General features: G+C 48.4%; 3 protein-coding genes across 8 annotated transcripts in view; 2 read left to right on the plus strand and 1 right to left on the minus strand.

Moving 5' to 3' along the window:
* TMEM150C (transmembrane protein 150C) overlaps positions 1 to 7,338 on the plus strand; it is a 29,240-nt gene extending 21,902 nt beyond the window's left edge. For all 4 annotated transcript variants that reach the window (XM_032685298.1, XM_032685297.1, XM_032685300.1 and 1 more), the window contains exons 7-9: positions 259 to 386; positions 2,537 to 2,714; positions 4,959 to 7,338. In XM_032685298.1, the coding sequence (XP_032541189.1) occupies positions 259 to 386; positions 2,537 to 2,714; positions 4,959 to 5,167 (515 nt within the window). In that variant the 3' untranslated portion in view covers positions 5,168 to 7,338. The remainder of the gene's footprint in view (positions 1 to 258; positions 387 to 2,536; positions 2,715 to 4,958) is intronic.
* Positions 7,323 to 18,255, minus strand: ENOPH1 (enolase-phosphatase 1). The gene is made up of 6 exons (XM_032685296.1): positions 18,136 to 18,255; positions 14,543 to 14,644; positions 13,579 to 13,781; positions 10,760 to 10,892; positions 10,350 to 10,473; positions 7,323 to 9,268 (listed from the first exon to the last, which is right to left on the minus strand). The coding sequence occupies exons 1-6, from the start codon at positions 18,217 to 18,219 to the stop codon at positions 9,129 to 9,131; spliced, it is 786 nt and encodes a 261-aa protein (XP_032541187.1). The 5' UTR covers positions 18,220 to 18,255; the 3' UTR covers positions 7,323 to 9,128.
* Positions 18,256 to 18,585: 330 nt separating this feature from the next.
* On the plus strand, positions 18,586 to 22,891 carry HNRNPDL (heterogeneous nuclear ribonucleoprotein D like). Of its 3 annotated transcripts, XR_004356589.1 has the most exons (9): positions 18,586 to 18,773; positions 19,121 to 19,289; positions 19,378 to 19,539; positions 19,814 to 19,945; positions 20,063 to 20,177; positions 20,967 to 21,134; positions 21,338 to 21,435; positions 21,826 to 21,929; positions 22,620 to 22,891. XR_004356589.1 is itself a non-coding variant. In XM_032685293.1 (8 exons), the coding sequence occupies exons 1-7, from the start codon at positions 18,685 to 18,687 to the stop codon at positions 21,406 to 21,408; spliced, it is 906 nt and encodes a 301-aa protein (XP_032541184.1). In that variant the 5' UTR covers positions 18,586 to 18,684; the 3' UTR covers positions 21,409 to 21,435; positions 22,620 to 22,891. The 3 variants fall into 3 exon arrangements, 2 of the variants coding, with proteins under 2 accessions (XP_032541184.1, XP_032541183.1); XM_032685293.1 differs by lacking the exon at positions 21,826 to 21,929; XM_032685292.1 differs by having other exon boundaries at positions 21,338 to 22,891.
* The last annotated feature ends 1,853 nt before the right edge of the window (positions 22,892 to 24,744 follow it).

Here is a 24,744-nt window from a genome sequence, read left to right on the forward strand (position 1 = left end):
CCAGCTCCTAGAGAAAACATCATGACAACGGGAAGCCTGGAGCTCAGTGTAACCAGACTACAAGAGAAATGCCCCCTGGTTTTAGTCTCGTCCCTGACTAAGCGGGAGGGGACCATGCAGAAGCACTAAGATAGCTGGCCTGCAGTGAACTCTGCCCTCTGGGTACAGAGATGGGGAGGGATCTGTGAGCCCCCAGCCAGCTCTTTACTGCAGCAGGTTCTACCTAATGACACACCTTGCATTCTGTTTCCTTCTCAGCGCTTGTCGTGGCTGTCCTGCGCTTCATTCAGCTGAAGCCAAAGGTGCTAAACCCTTGGCTGAACGTCAGCGGCTTGGTGGCATTGTGCTTGGCCTCTTTTGGGATGACCCTACTCGGCAACTTTCAGGTACTGCACTGCAGGCTTGGACTGCTCTGTCTGTGATGGGAGTTTCCTGCTTTTCCAGCAGATCTTTTTAGGTCTTTGAACTACCTGTGATGTGAGCTCAGGAGATAACGTGTCTGGCTGTGCCCCAGCCCTCTTTGTACCTGCTCTGCCACCTCTGTCTGCCACTCACTCGTGTGGCTCCAGTGACATGCTGAGATGAAGGGCCACAATAATTTTTCTTGTATTTCCAGCAGGATTTTCACCTGCATGCTTACACTTGACCTGTCTAGAGCCATAGCAGGAACCTCTTGAACCTGTTGAGCTGTGGGAGTTGGCACAGATGGTCCTGGGTAAAAGGATGGAGCAGGAAGTTTACATACACATCTGTGTGAACAGATGCACAGCTGCCCATACAGATTTAGCAGACAGTTCAGTGTCCTTCGTTTAAAATATATGTTGCTTTAAATCTGCCTCCTGCTGATTCTTAGACCTGCCAGGAGAGGGACACGGCAGAGGAGTGCTATGATTTGTAATATGATGAGCGCCTGGACGAGGGCCCTCCCATTCTCGATCTTTGCAACATTATACAAACAAACATCTGCCACATCTGTAGGGATGGATGTCTGCTGCCTTCACGGGTGTGTCTGTTAGGTCTGCAGTGAAAATCAAGGCGTTCAAGTCAGCAGCGCTTGGGTTTCCCCGTCCCTTTGCTGACTCTGATGCTCTCCCTCTCACTGGGGTGCAAGTAATGACCCCCAGTAATGGCAGGAACTGAGAAAGGTCAGTGTAGGCTACTTTCCTCACTTTGCAAATAGGGAGCCAATATGAAAAGGTACTTGTTTTCTAAAGGGTGAGTACCCCCTTGGGTTATAGAATAATTGCAGGAACTTTGTGTCTTTTACAGTTGACTTCTTTTTTCCTTATGAATGAGGTGTGAGATAATTTGACTTTTATGGACCTGGTCTTCCAGGTTATAAATTCTGAACTAATTATCTGCTCTGTGTTAGTCATCTGTATCCTTGCTTAGATCTTTTGCCAGACATGAAAGCATGTGGTAATGAGAACTTAGTCCGTGCTAAGCTGACTGCTAAGATGGATGTGGCATTAAATCATATTTCTGGAAAATTACAGATTAGTTGTTTTAGAGGAACATTATAACTGTGAGTCCTTTGCAGTGTAGACTACCCTGGGAAAGGCAGCTCAATGTTATTTTTGCCTGTAGTATGATTTGGACCTACCCTTAGAAAAAATTCAGGGTAGAGAGGAGAGGATCAGTGGAGGCACAGCACCAAGATTGTTATCCTGTAGATTGTGTCCTATTTGATAGGGATTTGTAAAATCACCGAACAGGAATTGAGGCTGCAGAAAGAAATTACAGGTCGATGGTTTCTTTTTCTGAAAAAGCCTCAGAGGCAGAGGGGAAAGGGAAATTGTTTGGCTTAATATTGGACTTGGTGAATGGATTTGCAGCCTCAAGGGGTCTCTTTGCAGACTCTTGCTTATTGAACCTGGCTGCCTTTTAGCCTTGCAGTATTGCACAGTCACTGTGCCCTGTGAGACATGGCAGCTCAAGGAACAGAGAAGCACTTGCACTCCAGAGAGATTGGGTTCATTTGCCTCAGATGTCAATGGTCAAGGATGGGCAGGACATGGAATTTGGTTGGAGAAATCTGCCAAACCAGGAGCATGTACCTGTGTTTTGGCATGTGCTAGCTCGGTGGAGGTGTCAGGGCTCTGGCTACCCACTGCCCCAGGCAGCACTGCTCCCTGCAACTGGCACTGAAGACTGCACAATTTGCATCCATTGCAAGGAGCTGTACAAGACCCAGGGGGTTGTCCTTGCCTGCCCCGACCATTGCTTTGAGCCAGGGAAGGGTTTATTTCAGAGCTCTGCATTTGTGAGTCTTGTCAGAGAGCTGTGGAGGCAGTCCCCAAGCAACTGCATTTTCCATTGTGCTTGAGCTTTGGGCAGGTGATCTGCTCAACTGTGACAGCTGTCAGCTCATCTTGGTTATGTTACACCTTACACCTCTGCCAGAAGAAATGATACAGCATCTCTGCCTCACACCTCAGTGATTCTCACTCTCCCCCATCCCACCTCAGCAGCAATCCAATTAGCTACCCAGTAATTCCTGTGGTGTCCAAACAATCACCGTTTTGTTTGTTCTTAGCTTTCCAACGATGAGGAGATCCACAATGTGGGCACATCGCTGACCTTTGGCTTTGGAACCTTGGCATGCTGGATCCAGTCTGCCCTTACCCTCAAGATCAACCTGAAGAATGAAGGGCGGAAAGCCGGGATTCCACGAGTTGCTCTCTCAGCCAGCATCACCCTCTGCGTGGTGCTCTGTATCCTTTTGTCTGGCTCCCTGGGAATCCAGGTATCGTATGTGTCCAACGCTTTCTGCAGCAGAGAACATTGGCTCTTCCCACATCTGCCCTAGCATCTCAAACAATTTAGGAATGCTACTCAGTTTGTCTTCATGGCACTGCCCTATGATTGGCTCATTTTGCTACTTGTGTTTTACCTGGATGCACTGCTTCACAGATGGGCTCAGTTCCTTCATAAATGTTTGTAAAGCTTCTTAGTTAGTGATATCCAAAGTGGTTACAATATTGAATAGTATCTGTGCGATTTAATGGCACCACTCTTACCTACGCAGTAACATTTAAGACTATGAAAAATATTGAGATAAAAATTCCCAGGAGAACAAAGGAACAGTGGAAGAAATTGGGTTTCTGAAGATGAAAAGATTTTGACGTGTTTGTTGAAATGCTCCAGAGTGCTATATCCAGCTCTGCCTTTTAGGACAGTTATCACAGACAAGAGCTGCTGGGTGACATGGGCTTCAGGTTAAAACTAAGTGCTTTACAAATGGGATTTGTGCTGTGGGGTCTGTGGTCACTCAGACTGGATGTATGTGTGGCTTCCTCTACACCTCATGCCTGTAAGACCCCCTCCAGCCCTTCTGTTCGCACCAGCACTGATGTGCTCTGGGTGTTTATTTGGGGTGGATCCATTCAATGCATAGTAGCATCAACATTACTGCTGGGTTAAACAAGAGGGCAGGAATAAATGCTGAGGAATAAGCTTATCCCCCTCTTTGGGGAACAGCCTGTTCTTAAAACAATTCCTTATTGACCTGTCTGGGTTTGAACGTTTCAGCCAGAGTCCAGAGGAATAGCAGATTGACATGAAGATGTGACATCAGTCACCCCTTGAGCTTCCTTGAAAAAATTTGTAGCTGAGCATCAGGCTTTGGTGTACATAACGTGGGAGATGCAGGGTTCTTGTGGTGCTCCCCTCCTCCCCTTGCCTCAAGCCAATAGCTCCTGACTGTGTCTGGGGTAGGGCTGCACGTGGGGAGCTCTGGCTGCGCTGACGTCTCCAGAGGTTTCCGCTAAGCCGGGAGCAGGAGCAGCCAGGTGAGCCAGGGCATAGCTGCTCCTGTACTGACACGCTGGGTGTGCCCAGCCCTCTACAGCTCTTCCCAGCCCTTCCCAGCTGGCTGCTCAGTACTGAGGCACTGAAGGCCTTCTGTGAAGAGGGGCAGGCTGAGGCAGGAGTCCCATTCTGCACCCTCCCGCCAGCTTTGCAATGGCCAGGGGCTGGTTCCCTGTTCCATGCAGTTTGTGCATAACCCTTGCACTACAGGAAAAGTGGAAGATCCTTAAAGCCAGACACAAAATGCTGTTTGCTGAAGTGAAGCTTTCATTGCTTACACTAAGCCCAAGATGAAAAGTCTCCAATTACCTGCTGTTGTGCAGTTAAAGCATGGGAAAGGCTGCTTGTTTGTTTGTTTTACCTGTGAAGATGTGTGATCCTGCACACCTGGAGTGCAGAGGAAATCCTGACAGATGCGAGAGACGGTAGGTTTAAAGATGTGCATTGGGCTAGGGCAGGTCCTCAGCTCAGGAAGGTGTCCTCTGCTTTAGGGAAGCTCAGAATTGCTTTTGTGGAGTGCTGCAACACAGTCCAAGGTACAGCAGTGAGACCCTGATGCCAGGCAATATGCAGTCCAAGCACATGGGCACATGAGCCTGGAGGACAGTTTCTTTTTCCTCTCAGTATAACATGCCATACTGTGTAGAGTGATGCTTCCAGTTTTCAAATGAAGGGATGATTTTGCAGGTGATCTAAAGAGAATGAAAGATTTCATAGTGTAGGTTGAAAGGTGTTCCCACTGCCTGTGGTACAGAGTTCTGATCCAGTTCCCACTGGGAGGCTCTTGGCAGGTAGAGGCCCACAGCCAGATCCCCAGCTTGCTGGCTCTGTCCCTGGCTAGTTGGATGCTTGAGCAAGGCACTTACTTCTCTGCACCTAAATCTTTCCCTCTCAAAATGTTTATCAGCCTGATCTGAGATCAGGAAGCCCTGGTATAGGAGAGCTGCTTGTGCTCCATGGGCATCACTGGACCCCTGACATCCCTTTCTTCTCTGGCATCCCCATTCACACTCTCCTCAGGATGGCTGGATGGGTTGACTGTCATCTGTGTGACTTTGATTGTTTAAGATTGTCTTCCCTGTTGGCTTTCTCTCATACCGGTCGGTGTCTCTGCTCTCACTAGTTCTCCTTGACCCTTCCTCTTCCAGATTTCATCCTCATGGCACAGGGCATTCACATGCACGCTTCCAGGATCCAGTGGGGCCTGGTGATGTGCTTCCTGTGCTACTTTGGCACCTTTGCAGTGGAGTTCAGGCATTACAGATTTGAGATCATTTGCTCTGAATACCAGGAAAACTTTCTGAGCTTTTCCGAAAGCTTATCAGAAGCCTCCGAGTACCAAACAGATCAGGTGTAGCCTGTCCTCTGGCAGGGGGGAGGGGGGCAGGTGTGGTCTCATGGGTTAAACATAACCTCATTTACACTTTTTTTATGAGTTTGTTTTCATGTGCAATCATGATCGTATTGCCAAAGGGCTCTGAGGGGTGGCTGTCCCGCTAAGAGCCAAACAAAAATCGGTATTCACTGGAAGAGGAGCAGATCCTTCTCGGTGGCAGCATGAGAAAGCACAAGCTGTTTAGTTTATGCTACCAGGGACTGAGTGGCTCTGTCACACCTCTGTTGTTCAAAACGTTCCACAGCCAGTCCTTGCAATGCCTCTCCGAGACAGGTCCTTCTGAGCCTACTCTGCAGAGGAGGTGGTGATGGAAGCAGAATTCTTTGGGCACCAAGAGTCTTCAGGAGCCTTCCTGAGTCACCAGACTGCATCTTCTGTGTCTTTCCTGAGTTGTTTTCTTTGCTGCCAACTGGGGTAACTTGGAAGGGTGAGAAAGAGCATCTGTTTCTTCAGAATTTGGAATCAGACAGTGGAAGACCCCAACTGGCTTTTCTGGCAAGCAGGCAGGCATTTCTGCGGGCCTGGAAAGCAGCTGATGGTAAATCTGGGTTTGAAAGAAACTGTGCTGTGATCAGGAAGCAGGACTTGGCCAATGCTGCCTTGTAGCTGGGCAGATCGTCCCCAGGCCAGAGGAGATGACACAGTGGGGTGCTGTGCTTGGCTTCATGGCTCAGACTCAACAGTGGGGACTGGGGGAAGTGAGGTGCTGAATTAAGATGAGAATGTCTGTGTGCTCTGAAGATGACCCAGAAAAGGCTGCTCTTTCTAAGTGTGTAGTGCTTCCACCACACATTGTGTATAGTATTTCAAAACCTTTGCTTTTTTTTTTTTTTTTTGTTCACTGAGGGGGAAAACATTGTGTTAGAGACGCTGGGCTTGTCTGCAATGAGAACAGTACCACTGCAGGTGGTTCTGGACACAAGGTTTGGTTTTGCTCCTTGTGCACTTACAAGCCAAATCTCAGACGTGCTGACAGTAGGCCTGGGTTCTGGACCTCTCAGTGTGGTCAGTTGTCCTGAGTGGCGTCTGCCACAGGTTTACATGGGCTTCCAAGGTGCAGGGAGGCAGTTCTGCCCCCAAGGTTGGGTGATGTGGCCTGAGGGCTGGAGGTGAAAAAAAGGAATAGCAAAATCAGATGGGATTCTCCCTTCCTAAAGGGAGGTTTTCAAACAGAAGGTCTGTTTTCAAAGAAAAAGCAAGAGCTCAAAGCTCATTTGAAAACCTCATTTTGGGAAGGCTGCTGTATTGGCTGGGAAGGGGAGTGATGGGACTTGCTTCTCATGAACATGGCTCCTATTTTCTTCCACAAATCAGACTCAGTTTAAGCTGGCATCTTGTCTGAGCTGCAGGAAAATAAGCAGAAATTAATATGGTAGGAAAAGGCCTTTGAAGGGGAACTGTACCGCTCTGTGGCATTTCTGACAAGACAGGGAAAAGGTACAAGGGCAGTCTTCTGCAAAGGTCAGAGGCCTCTCCTGAAAGGAGAAACAGTTGAGACAAACTAATGTAAGTAGACAGCTTTCAGCCAGCCCTTTATCTTCTGTGCACCAAAATTTGTTCTCAGGCAGCTGTTATAAATCCAGAGCACTTCTGGCCAACAGAGAGTTGATGTGGATTGCTGAAGGCTTCCTCCTTGAAGCAGTGTCGTTAGTGGAAAGCTTTCCTGGAAGGATGTCCTGAGGGTGGCCCAAGGACACAGCAGTGAAAGGTGCTGGGCTCCCCAGCAGCTCATCCAGGGAGCTCCTCCTGGGCATGGACAGTCTGGAGAATGGACAGGTGGGGATCCTGGCACATAGGCACACTCACTCAATCCATATGGAGCACAAAACAGCAATTTATTGTAAGGGTGTTTTACTGTAAATAGTCCACTGTGACTTTTGTTTCCCTAATCAATTAATACTTTCAGTTTATCATTTTATATTTTGTAATTTTATCAAAGGGAAAAAAGATGATGTGATTATTTTTTTTCCTTTGTCTCCTTTTCCTATATGCAATCCAAACTGAACTTCAGGTTTTTAGTGATAACTCTGTACATTTCTTAGAGTATTTCTAACAGCACATTTCAGTACAACTAAGTGACAACTGATATACACTGAAACATGACCACTAAATAAAGTGCTTTTATGGAGAAAGTGAGTTTTATTTTTGTCCCCTACCCCAAGCATAGCTTTCTGACAGCAAAGGCAAAACAAAAGGTGAGTATTTACAGTGTAATGATTAACAGTATCACTTAAGGAAGCCAGGAACTATTCAGCCATGCAGCTACACTTATTGCAACAGCACTAATTAGCTGGCTCTTTCTAGGAGCAGGATCACACTGATTACACAGCCCAGAGAGGCATCCAAGACCAGCTACCCCACAGCCCAACCTTGCTACTATCAAAGTTTTAGAAGGGCAGTGCTGGCATGATGTGGTTTCCTCCCCAAACACCAATCTCTTGCTTGTCCTTTACACAGCAGCCTCCATCAACAGGGAGAGCTGTAGGTGCAGATCACAGCTCAGGAAGGCAGCACACATGTTAATCTTGTATTTTGTCTGTCTGGGAGGGCAAGCTCAAGTGCCATTGCTCAGTACACAGCAAGTGACACCCCTGCACAAAGTGCCAGCAGCAGGGAACAGGGATTTCAGATTGCCTCTGCCTCCACTCCTACCAGGTATAACCTATCTGTGGCTCTCACTCCTGCACCCCCACTGAGCACCAGCTGAAACCCTAAAGCGGTCAGTGAGGTAATACAGCTTCCTTGGCAGGACAAGGCTGCTGCTTCAGAGAAAGGACTGGGGAAGGTGAAAGCAGGACAACAAAGTGTTTGCAGATTTTAAAAAAAAAAAATTGCCTTTAAGTGCTGGGATCACTGATGATAGACAGGAAGGCTAAATACTGTGATGGAGTGAACACAATGAAAGCCAAATTGTCTTTTTATTTACTGTATTAGGAAAAGCTCCATGACCATCTGATATACATTGGCACAATTTAGGTAGGGTGAACAGGTCAGGGTTTTAATTCTCATTAAATGCAGCAGGATGTCCCCCCGGGAGCAGTTTGTCAAGGTTTGCCCACAGCTGACCAGTGCTATGAATGGGTGACTGGGTGGTGTTGGCTACTGAGGAGGAGCTCCATGGCTTAGTGCTGAGATACTTCAGAAATGCAGTCAAGCTGACTTTGGTGTTCAGCCAGTTATATCCTATAGCCCAGCACCACAATGCAGCAGTGGAGTGTGTCCAGAATTTAATTTTTAAAGCTATACTTATATATACTCTACTCCATTCTGGTAGGCTGGCTGTGTAGCTCTAAGCAGCTTCCATATGCAAGTTGTACTGTTTTGTACCTAGGCCTGCTGCAGATATAGCAAATATATATGTTGTTCTTCATCTAAAGAGCTTGCCTGCAGCAAGGGCTGGCTTTTTCTGTGTCAGCTACTGTGTTACAGCCCACAGCTGGCATTTTCCTTTGGGAATCCTAACTTTGAAAGTTTTGACTTAGCCAGCAACCCCATTTGCAGGGAGGAGATCATATCCCCTCATGGTCCTCAGGGGTCCCTCTGGGACAAGGGACATAAACCTTGCTTGCAGACTGCTGCTAAAATTGACAGAGCTCATGGTGGGGCATCTCAGCACCAGATTTCAGTGGGTGACTCTGAAGGAAGCATCTCCTTAGCTAACTGCTAGCCAGGAAAGGGGAGGAACAGCAGGGCTCATGGGTGCTGCTCCTCACCCTGTTCCCAGCTCCAGCTGGCAGCAGGCCTCCGTCCTACTGCGCAAGGGACCCCACACCGTACTGTCCATCCATACCTGCCTGCACTGGTTGTGGGTCCGAGACATGATGTGGATTTGGTTTTGAATTCTTATTATGGACAAAATTACCTAATGTTTCACAAGGACAATTCAGGTGAAGCACAGTCTTTTGTGCGTGCACCGCTTTCCCTAAGTGGAGGAAGGCAGGAAAAGTTCGGTGAAAGACGAGATGAGGCTGTAATACGATTTCTCATCGTCTGTCAGTCCTGCGTTGCCTGGTCTGATCACCACAGCCACGTGAGTATCCGCTTCCTCGGCCGCATTGGCTTCTGAAACAAACAGAGGTGGGGAGAGCGGAGATGAGATCTGCTTACCGACCTCTTCACATCAAGGTCTTTAAGGCCTGAAGATCCCCAAAGCACTGAAATGCTTTTAAAGGTTGAGACTGAGAAAGCACAGTTTGCACGTGGTGCTGCAGGGCTCCAGAGAGGAACCAGCTCCTGGCAGACCTGCTGTGGATGGCTGTAGCTGCCAGGTAACATGAGCGGACAGGAGCTGGCTGCCTCACTATCCCCTCCCCTCTCCCAGCTGATGGCTGTTCAAGGCACCTTCCAGCTGGATTCCTGTCACAGGGTAGCTGGGCTGTGGTCAGGCTGTGGTATTAGTGAGTCAAATCCACACCCCACCCCGGCCCAGTCACTTCTTACAAGCTTCTTTTTGCTTCCTAAGTACAAGAGGAAATCCAAGGAGGTGATCCAGGGAAAAGGAGGTAACTACAAGCTCCCAGCAGCTCTGGGAGGGCTGGAGCGGAGGTAAGGACTGACTCCTGGGGACTGGGTTGGTTTAGACTGAGATTGCAACCCAGTGCTACTTCTACCAGAAAGATGTTTCCAGCAAAGACAAGCCATTAAATTAGCTTCCTAATCCTGGCTTTCCAGGGGTCAACTCTTGGCAACCAGGAGGAATGTTTTCCTGCTGCTGAACACAACCTAACCGTAAGTGGCACAAAGAACCAGCCACCAGCATGTGCCACGTAGCAGCACAGCTTTACATCAGTTCCCCTGAGCACGGGTCAAACCATTGACCCTGTTTGTAAGTGGGACATGTCAACTGCTTCAGCAAATGCTCTGCTCTGCTCCGCTTTAACAGTCTCTCCTTGCTTGCTGGTGCAAAGGCAGGTTTTCTACTTGACCTGTTTTCCCTCACTGCAGTGCTGCTCACAGACATCCCACTGCTGTGTGCAAGCCCGAGTGTGTAAGGAGGGAGGATGGCAACAGCTAGAGGGGAGGTGCTGAAGCAAAGCGGTGTGCAGCGTTTCTGGGGTGGTTGGGACAAGTCAGCAGCATGTGTTTAAAGAGCACCTGCCTCCCCTGCACAGGTGAGAACCAGCAGGGCTGGCAGGCCACCTACCTCGTGGGACATCCGTCAGGAAGAGGATGTTGTTGGTGGCGCACCCAATGCTGGCGGCAATCCTTCTGTAGCTCTCACTTTCTACCTTGGGGCCTATTTTGGTATCGAAGTGGCCATCAAAGAGCTGAAACAGAGAGAGAAGCACAGGCCACTGCTGAATGCCACCTGAAGAGCAGGGCTGAACCTCACTCCTGAGCGAGCCTTCCCCTTTCCTTTCTACCATGGGAACCAGGGGCCGATGCAGCCGTGCCAGCAGAGTCAACTGGCTGAGCTTAACTCCCGTGGGTCAAACCCACTCCCCCACCTTCCTGTCCCAGACTTCATTCACCAAGTGTTACAGCAAGAGGGCTTGTGGGAGGGGAGGGCTCTGCAGAGGGAGAAGCTGTAAGGAAGGTGGTAAGGTTATCTACCTCTAGGATATCACCTTCTGTAGAATATCCAAACAGAAGCTTCTGGGCTTCAATGCTGCCTGAAGAGTAGATATAGACCTTCATCCCCGCTTCCCGCCACTTCCGGATGGCTGGAACCACGTCCTCAAAGATTCTGGAGCAAAACAGGACGGCAGGTAAGGGCAAATCCAGGGGCACCTGGAGTTACACCTTTATCCAGGCACTGTGACAACTGTCCCATTAGTTTGCAAGGGGACTCCATTCTCAATCTGTTCAAGGGCCCTGCAACCAGGGAGTCTGTTTCAGCAGCAGTGATGTACTCTGAGCTCTGGCCAGCTGAGCAGCTCACAGATTGCTATGCAGACAGCAGCTTTGATGAAGTGCTCCAGACATCTGGCAGCAGTTTCTCCAGCCCCTTCAATGTGGGGAGGGAAGGGAAGATTGGGGAAAATGTCATCCCATCACTTTTCTCTGCAAGGGAGGAATAAGTGGGGCACAGAGAAGACAGGCTCTTGCATTCTGAGTCCCACCTGCCTTGCAAGCAACAAAGACCTCCCTCTTGCTAAGAGCTCTGGCTGTAAGCTGCATCCATGTGGTGCAAAGCCACAGCGTGGGTTCAGGCCCCAACCATGCACAGGGAGGAGCTGAGACAAGGCTGCAGCTACAGGAGCCGAATGAATGGCACTGTACAAACTCTCTGAAGCCAGAGAACAACTCAGGGAAGGAGTGTCCCCTAAGGGACTGAGGTCAGAGCTACTCTATTCAGCAACTGGGTTGGGTTGTACAGTACTACCATGGGTCAGACATGTCCCTGGCAACACAGAGGGTGAACTAACTCTCCTTCTGTAGGCAGCAGCATCCCTCCCCTTATTCTTCTGGCCTTGCAGAGTGCTGGGAAAGGAAGATACTGGTCTAGCAATGGGCTGACAAGCCTCAAAATGTGAGCTCCATCTAACTCTGGGAAGTAGCCACCTGAAGACAAGCCCAGCCAGAGGAGCAAAGCTGTAAGAGAAGGAAGGAGGACCAAAGCCAAGGCAACTGCTAATGGACGTGTCTGTTGTTGCTTCTCATTTATACCACGAGATCTCTCCAGTGCCCCACACATATGTAAGTAAAAGTTCTTTTTGTGGACATTTCGAAGATGACCCATGTACTGGGGGATACTGAAGGCTAGAGGATGCCCAGGAGGGACAAAGTGAGGCTGACAGTAAGTCCCTCAATAATACGTGGGATGGTTGGTAAGGAAAAGCCACAGCCTCACAGAGGTAGGGAAAGGATCTCAGTCTGATGTGGTAGAAGGTTGCAGAGAGGAGCTGGAGGAGATGAGATCTCAAGGGAATGATCCCAGTCCAAACCGCAGCCTTCCCACCTGCACTGCACAGCTCTGTGTGGCCACCTGGGCCAAAGCCCAAAGGTACTGCCCTGAAAAGGGAATCTGGATGCCTAAAGAAAGAGGACTCACATGCAAAAGGAGGTGTTGGACTACATTTTGCAGATTTGCAGCAATCAGCTGGCCCCTTCTTCATCTCTAGCTTCTTTTCACTTTTTTTCCACAGTTATTTAATAATGTCTCTGGTGTCAACTGAAAATATTTTGAGGTTGTATGGCAGAAACTCCCAGCCATCCTTGTGTTTTCATGTGCTAAGTTCAGGGCCTGGATTTCAGACACTGATGTGCCAGATATAGCTGGGCAAGGAGGAGACTTTAGAGACTTCCCTCCTTAGATGAGGCCAAGTACAAGGCTTTCTACACAGTTTTTGGGTCACTATAAGACAATTAGCCTTGTCTTATAAACAAAACCAACAGGATGTCTGTCTCTTTTCGCTTGTTTTTGGGTTTTGTTACTTTCTCTGGTGGATGTTTACATTTTTCAGTGAGCTCATTTTCTTCTTCCTCATTCTTCCTTTGACAAAACACTCTGCGAATTTTAGGGCTTCTTTTACTTACTTAGAAATTTGAAATGCATAGTTTAACCAAGTATTTCTTAGCCTAAATAAGAAGATCAAGCTTAGCTGCAGTTGTCCCTACTTATGCACTCTTGTGTTGTGGCTGGAACATAAAGAGGGACCTGAAGACAAAAAGAAGTGGAAAGGCAGGAAACACACAGGTAAAAGACAAACCAGGAGGAAATGACTGAAAGGACTTGACCCTGCAACCCTGGCTTGTTTATATTTGTTCCAAAATACAAGTGCAACTCGGGGATAAAAAATGCAAGACGGAGAACTGTAAGAAGTTCATACTTGTGCTTTAGCCTCTTGGTTTATCAAGAAATCTCTCTAGATAAATATTGAGACATTTTCCAAGTTTTTTAATGCAGTTGTCCCCGATGAATGTTCCACCACCTGTGGGAGCAGACTCGCTCCGTGTCATGCTTCCATTACCCTGTTTCTTTGGTCAGACCCCGTCTAGTTTATGGACCCTGCTCAGGTTGCTGGATAACTGGCGGTTCTCCAGCACGTACCTGCCAATTATTCCTTAAGGAGAAACACTCTCACCTACTTGCTCTTCCCAAGGGGAACTTGGTCAGTCCCTAGGTTACTGTAAGCTCTTTGTTGCCTAGATCCAAAGATTAAGCTCAGTGGATTTGAGTTTTACTGCATGATCAAGTTTGAAATGAAGTGCCTGCAGCTGGTTCCACAACAGCAGTGGCCTGGCTTAAGCCATGACTGAACACAAACACATTGGCTTGTCCACTGAGCCAGTGATCCTATTTGCATTTCTATGTGGGGCTGTTCCCAGGAACAGCTTAAGCAGCTATTCTGCTAATAAATGTCTAGGAAAGATGGACCCCATACTTGCCCCACAGGAAGAGGCCCACAATTACTCACGCAATTACTCACTCTCCTTTGACGAGCCCGGTGGCGTAGGCTGCCCTCCACATGTGACCCTGCAGCTGCTTCAGTGCTGTGGTCTTCCTGTCCAGGGACATCTGCCAGTGCACATTGTCCACAACCGCCTGGATGACCCGCTCCAGCTCCTCTTCCCCACTTCCGCTCTCCAGAGGGATTGGCACGGCTCCGTCCAAGCTGGAGTCCTCCTGAGCCTGGAAACCACCCATGATAAAAAGAGGGGAGGGAAGAGGTGGAGAAGTTTCAACGCCTTTAATGTAGGGAAGTGGTCTAACAGCTGCATCCATGCACCTCTGTGCAGGACACAGCTTGAACTGCTCTTCACACAAGGGGTTACGACATTATTTGGATGCTTTTCTCAATGGGAAATTCAGACTTTGGTAGTGTCTAGAAACACTTGCTTGGATTGCACTTTCCAAACCAAACAATTAGCATTACTGTAGCTGTATTGTAAATACTCCAATGAGAATTACACTTGCTCAAGTATTTAATTACTGAAATTAGGTAAAGAAGCGAATGTGTCTGTTGGCTTCAGCCACGGGTCTCAAATTGATGCTGTGTCCCTGTAGAGAGGCAGGATATGCTGCCCTGTGCAGGACAAGTACTCTGCCACCCCTCCACACTGCTTCCCAAAGAGGTGTGTATTCAACAAGAGAAGGGCACGGTGGAGGCAAAAAGCTGAAAAGTCTTGGTTGGACAGCTGCCCAGGGGCCGTGAAGCCAAGGTGAGCTGAGGGAAGCAGCTGAGCTTCTGCCTTCCAAGCACCAGCCCTTCCCTGAGCACAACCCCAGGCTTTGGGAGGGGGAGAATCGGACCACTGAAGCAAGCAGCCTCCACAGAGAGGGGCAAAGAGACGTGGCCTCATGTCGGGTGACCGAGGGAGTCCCGAGTGACCTGAAGCCCCAGGGCATGCCCTGAAAACCCAGAGAGACACGGTGTAGCTCTGTTACTTAACCTGTTTCCTCAGAAGTCCGACATCCCGCTGGCACTCCTCCTCCTCCCAGTGAGCACGCAGATACTCCTTCACGTTGTCTTTGATGTAAGGGAACAAGGTCTCCTGGCAGGGAAAAAGGCTGTTCCTTTAACCTGGTAGAGGTAAGGCTGACTTGCTCTAAAAGGAACTGTTGGTACATGCTGGTGTGTAGAGTTATTTTCCCAACTTAAGCTTCCCCTACAGTACTGCAACCTGTGAAAGTGCCTGCCAAGAGTGCCTGCCTGGTCACAGGACAGAGCTAGCCTCGGGCCAAGATGAGTGCAGGTGGATTATTTTTTTTTTTTTTACATAAAATGTTTATGTAGCTGCAACTTTTAAGCCCTAGGATGGAAAGGTGGGTTATAACTTTTCCTGGGCTTGTCAAAAAACGCCTCAAACGGCAGATGTGACTCCACATTTCCATGGGCTGAGGAGTACAAGGCTGATGATGTATGTACTCTGAATGGACAAGTTATGCTACTATATTTTGGATGGGGCGCTTGTCCTAACAAAGGTAATTCTGAAAACACATCTCAACTTCTCACCAAAGCTAAAGGACCTTTTAAAAAGAAAAGTCTAGTCCAGTGACACTGAGCTCCACAGGACAGTCTTACAAAATAAAATGAAATGGGGTTAGGGAGAAGTGCCACAGGAAAATTACAAACTTCCCTGAAGATCTCAAGGGCAACCAGAAATAATTACAAATTGCTCTCATTAGTGGTGTTTCACAAGTGAGAAGCCACAAGCAGCCACTGTGCAGCATCTCTGGGTGAGGGAAGAGGCTCAGGACAAGGGGTAGGGCAGGGAGCTTCTTCCTTTGGGCATAGAGACAAGCTTTTCTTTATTGGCAAGAAATTAACCTGAGCTCACCTCTCTTCAAAAAGAGACTCATAATTTCTCTCTCCTCGTTGCATATCTGTTACTGAATTAAGAAAGCAGTGGTCCTCAGAGTATGATGTGGTAGCAGAACTGTAGGATTTTGTTACTCTAATATTGTGTTTTCTGTTTTGTAAATTTTATAAACAACGCGAATTGCCTAAAAATTACCACAAACTTGTCTAGAGAAATCAACAGCCTTGTAATACCCCCAGTTACTCTCTCATTTCCTTTATTTTCAAACCAGCTTTTAAATCATGGATGAAATTACAGAGAATCCACTGGGAAATGCAAATGACCCACTGACTTGGTTTAATCTCCTTTACAACTCAGATGCCAAAAGGTCCAAATTGTTTTCCAAAACCAGTGTCTCATGCTCTTGTGCTGGCAAAGAAAACTTCTAAAAAGGCTCTGAAAGCACAGTGTATTCCATGATTCGGGGGATTTAAAAAAGGTAAAAGTCTTGGCCCATTGGCAAATGCATCGGACTGTGGAACAAGAGGGGACACCCACGTGACAGCTGGAGTGGTGGACAGCCAGTGGGACAGATGGTTTATGGATGTCAGGAGTCTTTGTGGAAGAAAGACTCCTTGCATCCTGCAAAGAAACACCTCCCTCACCGCCACTTCAGCCTTCAGCAAAAGCTGGTGTCTGCAAACTCCTGAATAGGTTTAACCAAGTCTGTTACTGACCCTTGTAACTTCACCCACTTCTCGTTTCCCTTGGAGAGCAGAGACAGGAGCTTGCTGTGCACAGCTCCCACCGCTCTGCCCACCTCCTGTGTGTGCTGGGGGAATGGTTAGGCTCCTCAGCAATGTCCAGCCGAGATGTGGCTGCCCCAGTACACCTTGGCACGGTGGAGAAAGATTCCTCAGCAACCACAGCTTGACAGCCCTCCTAAGCCTTCGCAACTGCTTACAGCAACGTCAAACCCACTGTAGAAAGGGTGGTATTTTTACTGTCAGTAGACACCCACGTAGCACACTGTAATTAGCCCTGTAATCAAGTGACCAGGATCCATTTTTCTCTCAATTTCCATGCAAACTGTCACTAAGTTCAGTGACAATCTGTTCTTTTACAGGAGATCTGGCAAATCCCCGGGGATGTAGTTTATTAAATCACATCTCTTCCTTGCCATCTACATTCACTCTGCCAGGGTGGATCCAGCAAAAGGCAAAACTTGGTGACTTCTAATTAGTGGCCACCAAATACTCTCTTTTCTGGTATCTTTCCTTAATCCACCCATCAGCTGACTCATGCTATTCCCTTACTTTGCATATTCAGTAATTCTAACAGTAAAGAAGTGATTAAATAAAATTCTTTAATATTAAAGAATAAAAGTGCCTGCAGAAACAGCAGTGGACCTTTTAAAGGAAAGTAGAAATTATGGAGGTTAATTGAAAGTTCAAGTGAAATAACTCGATCCAAGCATTTGGAGCAGGATTTCCAGCAAACTGAGTTTTGCTGAGAACCAAAACTCATTTGGCCTCCCTACAACAGGAAGACTTTGGGTAGAAAAGCGTCTCAGGTATATTGCGTGTTGTTTGCACGACAGCAAAATAGCTTAAAGGTGGATATAACCAGCTTCATTGCTCTGACAGATGCTTAGTAAGAAATCTAAACTGTTCAAACTGTTTAAACTGAGAGATATTGAGGGGAGGGAAGCAGCTTTAATGCCATCTAGGCCTGACGTTTCTTTAAGAGCACTGGAAGAGCATGGATGGGAAAAGATGTAGGTCATGCTGTTCAGCTGTTAAACCGTGTTAGCAGAAACATCTAGAAAGCCTGTCAGGAGCCTTCGCCCGCCATGTGGGTCACAAAGCACCTTTGTAACCCACTGGCTAAAAAGATCCTCCAAAACCTGCAATGTCTCGTGGAGAAACACCGGGTCAACGGCAGGAGAAGGGATAAATCTGTTCGGTGTCTTAAATACAAACGAATTGCTCGCGAACCACACGGTCCCGGCAGGGACCAAGAGAGGGCTTGGAGAACTGCAGATTTCAATAGCAGCCTGCCCTGATGCCTCCTGCTGGCCTCCCAGGCTTACCAGTCCCCTGGCTTCTGCACCTAAGCCAGCATTTCCACCAGTCTCAAGCCTTTTCCTCGGCAAGGGAAGCCACCTGCACACAGGCGCCGTCCGTACGATGCCCCTCACGGTACGCCCGGGGTGCTCTCTGTGCTGCCCTCCCTCAGTGCTGGCTGCTGGACACGCGGCTCTGGCGACACTGGAAGCACCTGGCTGTCCCGCCCTCCCGATGGAAAAAGGCAGTGGATAACTCCGGGCTCTTACTCCAGGCTCCCCGCATTCCCGGGTGCGGTGCTGCAGCTCCAGCCACCAAAGAAACAGCAACGCTCGAGGGCCTTTCCCGGACGAGGCTGCGAGCACTCCAACTGCCCTATATCCACGAAAAAACATCCCTGACCTGCCTCGAATCCGAGCACTTGTGCCCTGATCCCCTGGCCACCGAAGAGGCGGCCGATCGGCAAGACAACACGTATTTTCTTACGAGCATTATTGGGAAAAAACGCAGAAAACGGGTCACGGCTTTCCCTCCCGGCGGCAGCCCGTGGGGTCACGACGGGAACGGCGATGCTACAGGAGCCCCCCGCGGTGCCAGGGCCGGAGGGTCACGGTAACAGCGGCGGTGCCACGGGAGCCTCCCGCGGTGCCAGCGGCGCTCCCGGGCGCCGGGACTCACCTGGACGAAGGCGATGGGGGTGGTGGTGCCCTCGATGTCCAGCAGGATGGCGCGCACCTCCGCCGGCACCGGCAGCACGCCCATGGCGGCGGCGGCGGCACGTGGGGCGCACCGGGGACGCGCGGCGGCGGCGGGGGAGCGCCGCGCCGGCTCTGCCCGCCCCCGGAGCGCCCGCCACGCCCCGCCCCGCCCCGCCGCCGCCGCCGCCTGAACGGGGTTTCTGGGTTACGCGTTACAACGCACCCCGTGCGCCCCGCCCAGCCCCGGCGCCCGCCCGTCCCGTCCCCCGGTGCCCCGGTGCTGTCCCCGCCCGGGCAGCGGCTCCCGGCCCGCCCCGGCCCCGCGCGATGGCGGCCGCTGCAGCACCGCCGGGAGCCGCCGGGGGCGCTGCGGCGCCGGGCGGCAGGGCTGCGCTGATTGGCTGCCGGCGAGGGTATATAAGGGCGGCGGAGGCGGTGCCCGGATCTCTTCCGCCGCCATTTTCTGCCGGGCGCAGGTCTCTGCTGTCTCCGCCGCTCGCCTGAGCACCCCCGCCGCCCTCGCCCCGCCATGGAGGACGCGACCGAGATGAGCGGCGGCCAGGAGGAGTTCGCCGAGGGCTCCAAGATTAACGCGAGCAAGAACCAGCAGGACGACGGGTAAGGCCGGGAATGATATTGGGGGGGGAGGGGAAGGGAGAGAATCGCGCCTCCGTCTCCTTTGCCCGCCCTGCGGCGCGGGGAGGAAGGGGCGAGGCGGCTCGGTCGCTGGAGGGTGCGGGGCCTTCCTTTCCCACCCCATGGCCGCGCCCGCCTTTGTGTCCCGGGCGGGTGACCCAGTTTCCGCGGGGCGGGGACGGGAGCGGGGGCGGGGGGGGCGGGGGGGGGGGGGAGCCGGTCGGGGCCGTGACGTCACCGGCAGCCTATGGGGGCGCGGGGCGGCCCCGGCGCTCCCTCCGCGCTCCCTGCGCCCGCTCCCGCATCCCGACGTACTTCCTGCCCTTCAGGAAAATGTTCATCGGAGGCCTCAGCTGGGACACCAGCAAGAAGGACCTGACGGAGTACCTCTCTCGCTTCGGTGAAGTTGTGGATTGCACGATCAAAACAGACCCGGTCACTGGAAGGTCGAGGGGGTTTGGCTTCGTGCTCTTCAAGGATGCTGCCAGCGTGGAGAAGGTGGGTGGGTTTCCTGGGGATCGATGGCGCGAAGCTGGCTTGTGTTATGGTGCGGGTCTGAGACTTCGTTTCCTTTTTTGCTTTTTAGGTCTTGGAACTGAAAGAACACAAACTGGATGGGAAGTTAATAGATCCTAAAAGGGCAAAAGCCCTAAAAGGGAAGGAACCACCAAAAAAAGTGTTTGTTGGTGGGCTGAGTCCAGATACATCTGAAGAACAGATTAAGGAGTACTTTGGTGCTTTTGGCGAGGTATAGTATAATGGCATATAACAACAGCTCTGGTTTCCAAGTGCAGTTTTAGCTCTGTCTTAAGACAGAAGAATTTGTGAGGAGAGAGTTGGCTCAGGATCATACAATGCTAGAGATTGTTGAATCTCTATGTTAATGATTCTGCAGTGTTGTGATGGTCTGATTTATAGCTGCCAAAAGTAGTCAGCACAGATGCTACACTGCCAAATGGTTCTGGGGGCATAAAAAGTTGCTCAGAGATTTCATGCATTGTTTATATGTGTTTCAATTTCAGATCGAAAATATTGAACTTCCTATGGACACAAAGACGAATGAAAGGAGGGGCTTCTGTTTTATCACATATACAGATGAAGAGCCAGTAAAGAAGTTACTAGAAAGCAGATACCATCAGATTGGTTCAGGCAAGGTATGAAAGCTCTCCTTCTTAGCATGTGAAATAGATTATTTCTGCAGGCGTCCGTGAAAGCAACTCACAAAATGCTCTTGAAATTCTTGATGAGTTAAAGCATTTCTGTCCTTACAGTGTGAGATCAAAGTAGCACAGCCCAAGGAGGTATACAGGCAACAGCAGCAGCAGCAGAAAGGAGGGAAAAGCAATACTTCTGGTGGACGTGGAGGCGGAAGAGGGCGTGGACGGGGTGAGTGTTTTCAATGGTTAAACAAATATAAGTACTCGGGTGTCTGTAGATATACCAGGTCTCAGGCTCTATGCTGGTCTTGTTTCTAAACCGAATGAGTAAAGTAGCCTGTTAAATGGTATTTTGGTGGTTGTGATTGCTTGTGGAAGCTTAGGAGTGTGTTCTTGCTCTGCTTGCCTTCGAGTGGCGAAGTGGTGGGCTGGGTGTGGGGTTCTTTTGCACACCCACAGTGGATAGTGTAGTCAGCGCAGTTAACCCTTTCACATGAAGGGATGGCTCGTGGGTGAGAAACCAAGAGCTGTTTGCTGAAGAGGATGGCAGTCACTTTGCTACACTTTGCAAATGGATCAGAAGCAATCAGCTGTTACGTTACAGGTTAATGCATTTCAGTCTTTGAGTTAGTGCAACAAACACAACACAGTGAGGGTGATCTTGTGATACAATTTGGTGCTCAGGCAATTCCTGACCCAAAACAGCCGTTAAAGGAAAACAGCAGGAGCTGCTGTAACATGTGCCTTTGGTATTGTGTTGTTTTGCTTTTCCTGGCTGTTTTATGAGCAGCATGACCTGCTGTCTTTCTCTAATGCTGTGTGTTTTAAGATCTTAAGTCACATCTCTTGTATCCAAATGAGATGCCTCAATTCTTTTTCGAACATGATTGTTCTTAGGGAAGTAAGAGGATTCTTCAGGTAATAGGTCTGCTATAGAAAGATTGCCATTGAAAGTTCAATGAAGTGACATAGAAGAGAAATAAGTTCTGTAACTTACACTTGCTATACTTGGTTTCAGGTCAGGGACAAAACTGGAATCAAGGATTTAATAACTATTACGATCAAGGATATGGAAATTACAATAGCGCTTATAGCGATCAAAGCTACAGTGGCTATGGAGGATATGATTACTCTGGATACAACTATCCCAACTATGGATATGGGCCGGGATACACAGATTACAGTGGTAAGTGGATTTGATCTCATTCCCAATAACAAGAACGTGCATCTTTGAACAAGGGCCTCTTCTAGTAAGCTGCTCTGTAAAATCTCTTTCGGCACATGGCTCTAAAGATGAGATCTCTTGGTGTGCTGTATGTGAAGTCCCCTTCAGAGGTTGGGTGTTAATGCTTCTGGGTTTTGTTTTTTTTCCTCTCGTGTTACGTACAGGCCAGCAAAGCACATACGGAAAGGCGTCCCGTGGCGGCGGCAACCACCAAAACAACTACCAGCCGTACTAAAGCAGTACCTAGTACTTGAGCAAACAGGTGTGTACTTGAGTGCAAGGTCCACTCTGAGTATGTCTAATCTAATTTAAAGATCAATAGACAAACGAAGAGTAAAAACTTGCGTAGCATGACTTTTCCTTTAATTAAGCTTTCGTTAACTTAAAAAAATAATTTATTTTTTTTTTTTTAAAACCAGCTTTGCCTACGTGTCTATAGATCTTTAACTTTGTAAAAACGTGACTTTATCTTCTTTAGTACTTCAGAAAAACATAAGAGTTTTTCTGGTTTGCGTTGTGTACCAGGTGATCTAGAGGAATAATTAAACTTATTAGAAGTATTAACAGGTAAAGTACTGAAATGGGTACAACTTAAGGAAAACAAGAATGTTGTCTTCTAACTCTGACATTATACCTTGTTTGTACCCGCCAGCGGGAACTTCATTGCAGGCCGTGTGTCACCCTGACCACGTCTATCTCTGGGGTCGCACGTTGCAGGCAGAGCGCAAGGCATACACCAGAAAACGCTGTCCTGTGGTATGGTCTCTTCCAACTTCATGTACCAGCGTAAAGATTAAAGTGGAAAACTTCAGACTTTGGCTTCTTTTTTTAATCTTTTTTGGAGATTAAGTGTCTTTAACTTAAATGGTTTTTTACAGGAGTTAAAGTACATAAATGCCTTTACAGCTTAATCATTTGGTCTTCTGTTTAGTGTTGTATTTCAATTGTGGAACCTCATTTTAAATGTGCATTCTTTAAGATTTTAATGCTTGCTTTTTTCTTTTTATAGCTAATAGTGAAATCTGCAAACCAAAACGAACTTTTAAATCTGGAAAAACATTAAGGATCATATGCATATGAACTGTCTGAACTAAATTCACTTGACTTGTGTTGCACATAAGTCATATAGATGTATAAACAAATAATTAGAAACCCTTTTGGCAGTGTTTCCAGTGGGGAAAAAAACCTGATCCAGAGCCCACCTATTAGTCTAAATCAGTTGTTTTTGGAACAGCTTCCTAAATGGGCTGAATGGCAATATTTGGGAAGATAAATTACTGAGGGGTAAGAAAACCTCTTGTGTTACCTTAATAAATATGCATATGATCTTTAACAGTGAAGAAAGGAATATATAGAAGACTTAAAGCAGTTCATGAAAATGGACCTTTTAACAATTCTGTAGTAACTGTCACAGATCTGATATGCATTTTGTCTTTGATTTTTTAGGTAGAGGTACTGCAGCAAAAAAGCCATCTCGCAGCGCATCGTGAGTGAATGGAGGGTGATCTTCGTGAGAGGAAATGACTATTTTGTAAAAGACTTTTAGTGAATGACACGACTGTGTCCAACTGTACATAGCGGCCGACTAGTTTTCTTTTATGGTTTTTACTTTCTTTTTGCCATTCATGTTATGACACAATGTGGACTTGTGTTTATACAAACTTTATTTGTATAATTTCATGTTAAAGGATTCTCTAATAAATGCTTACTTAAGTGAGTGTGTAGTCTTGCTGTCACCTTACAGTGGTGTAAGCGTAGTATTGTAGAGGAGGGCGTGCACCTTTTGGAGATCTGGGTTACTGTGTATACAGGTCAATACAACCCATGATTTTTCCTGACCTGTCTTGAGAGAGCACCACCATGCTTGGAGTCAGCATCAGTGGATGATGGAAGTGTTGTCTCTTGCTATGTGCAGAAGAGAGGAGAAAGTGGTCTGTCTGTGTCACAATGCTGCCAGTTTTGTACATCTCAAGGGATTTAGAACTACACCAGCACCTTTGTAATGCTGATAGCTCAGGCACTGCTTAAGGGATTAGAGGGGTGGAGCCTCTCAAGGTTTTTCAAGCACTTAAAACCTTGACTATTCTAGAATGTAGCTTAATTACTTTTCTAGAGTAATCACTCCCTATCTATTCCAATTGCAGGGAGGAGATTACAAGTTCTTGAATTTAAGGGTCAGCAACTTTTCTGTACAACTTGGGATCTACAAGTTAGGTCCTGTACTGGACTCTTCTCACCTGAAGAATCCAGAAAACAGGTTTACCATCTTGTGCATCCTAGCAAAATAAAAGCTTGAGTGAATGATTGGTGGAGCAGGGAAACAGGCATTACACCCAGCAGGTTCTTTTCTTATTAGGAGAAGTGGTGGAATGGGTAAGGGAGCATACACCTGCATGCAGCCAAAGGCTTGCAGCAGTCTGCCTGAAGTTCTGTTTTTTACTTAGTGTGTACCTAGTCAAGCATCAAAAAATAAACTTTTGTTTGTTGAGGTAAAATGTGAGTAGCTAATTCACAGAGGTCGTGTAGATTTTAAAAGGGAGTAGTCTGGGTAGAGATTTTTCCCTGAAAGTTTCCAAACCATAATTTCAATGTTTACTTCTCTCTGAAGTAGCTGGCTGTTTTACTTTCTTCTATCATAGAGAAGAGCTGCTTCCCATAACTGCTGGGGGTTGTACAGTTGCTGGATCCAGGAGGCTCCTGTCATCTTAGCAATTAGGTTGGATGGGAGAAGGCTCACTGATGTCACTGGCGACAAACTAAAAAAAAACCAGCACATGACTGCTGGGAGAAACCACAGCTGCGTGTGACTGCGTGTACACAGACTTTTTGGGAGCGCAGCTGGATGCAGAAGTTATCCTTCAGCAGTGCCCTGGTGGGGCTGAAGGTGACTTGTGCCACCAGCACATGGCTTTGCTGCTACACTGGTTAATATACAAACCCCCACTTTTCTAAGTTTTCTTTCAAAATTGTGATCCTTCCCCTCTACACCGCCTTAGTGAGGACACATCTGGAGTGCTGTGTCCAGTTCTGGGCTCCTCAGTACAAGAAAGAGCAAGGAGCTGCTGGAGAGGGTCCAGCAGAGCGTCACAAAGATGATGAGGGGTCCGGAGCATCTCTGTTATGAGTAGAGACCGCTGGAACTGGGCCTGTTCAGTGTGGAGAAGACTGAGAGGGGATCTCATCAGCACATACAAATATCTCAAAGGCACGTGCCAAGAGGATGGTGCCAGACTCTTTTCAGTGGTGCCCACCGACAGGACGAGGAGCAATGGCCATAAACTAAACCGCAAGAAGTTTCACCTCAACATGCGTAAGTCCTTCTTTACACTGAGGGTGGCAGAGCACTGGAACAGGCTGCCAAGGCAGGTGGGGGAGTCTCCCTCTCTGGAGACATTCCAAACGGACCTGGACGCGTTCCTGTGTCACCTGCTCCAGGTGACCCTGCCTTGTCAGGGGGGTTGGAATGGGTGATCTCCAGAGGTCCCTTCCAACCCTACCGGCTCCGTGATTCTGTGGCCCCCTCAGGCCCTGGATGCTCCCGGGGCTGCCCACGACCGCCCCCCCCCGCTCC

The sequence above is a fragment of the Chiroxiphia lanceolata genome, chromosome 4 (genome assembly GCF_009829145.1).
Source record: "Chiroxiphia lanceolata isolate bChiLan1 chromosome 4, bChiLan1.pri, whole genome shotgun sequence".
NCBI classification, from domain to species: Eukaryota; Metazoa; Chordata; class Aves; order Passeriformes; family Pipridae; genus Chiroxiphia; species Chiroxiphia lanceolata.

Bases quoted from the DNA above. Each gene is read 5' to 3' on its own strand.
- HNRNPDL (XM_032685292.1), top strand. From the start codon at position 18,685: ATGGAGGACGCGACCGAGATGAGCGGCGGCCAGGAGGAGTTCGCCGAG. The intron at 18,774-19,120 runs GTAAGGCCGGGA...CCTGCCCTTCAG, and splicing joins AAGAACCAGCAGGACGACGG to GAAAATGTTCATCGGAGGCC. The intron at 19,946-20,062 runs GTATGAAAGCTC...CTGTCCTTACAG, and splicing joins ATCAGATTGGTTCAGGCAAG to TGTGAGATCAAAGTAGCACA.
- ENOPH1 (XM_032685296.1), bottom strand. From the start codon at position 18,219: ATGGGCGTGCTGCCGGTGCCGGCGGAGGTGCGCGCCATCCTGCTGGAC. The intron at 13,782-14,542 runs GTTAAGTAACAG...GGTGGTTTCCAG, and splicing joins TCGGACTTCTGAGGAAACAG to GCTCAGGAGGACTCCAGCTT. The intron at 10,474-10,759 runs GTAGATAACCTT...TCTCTGTTTCAG, and splicing joins CAGAAGGTGATATCCTAGAG to CTCTTTGATGGCCACTTCGA.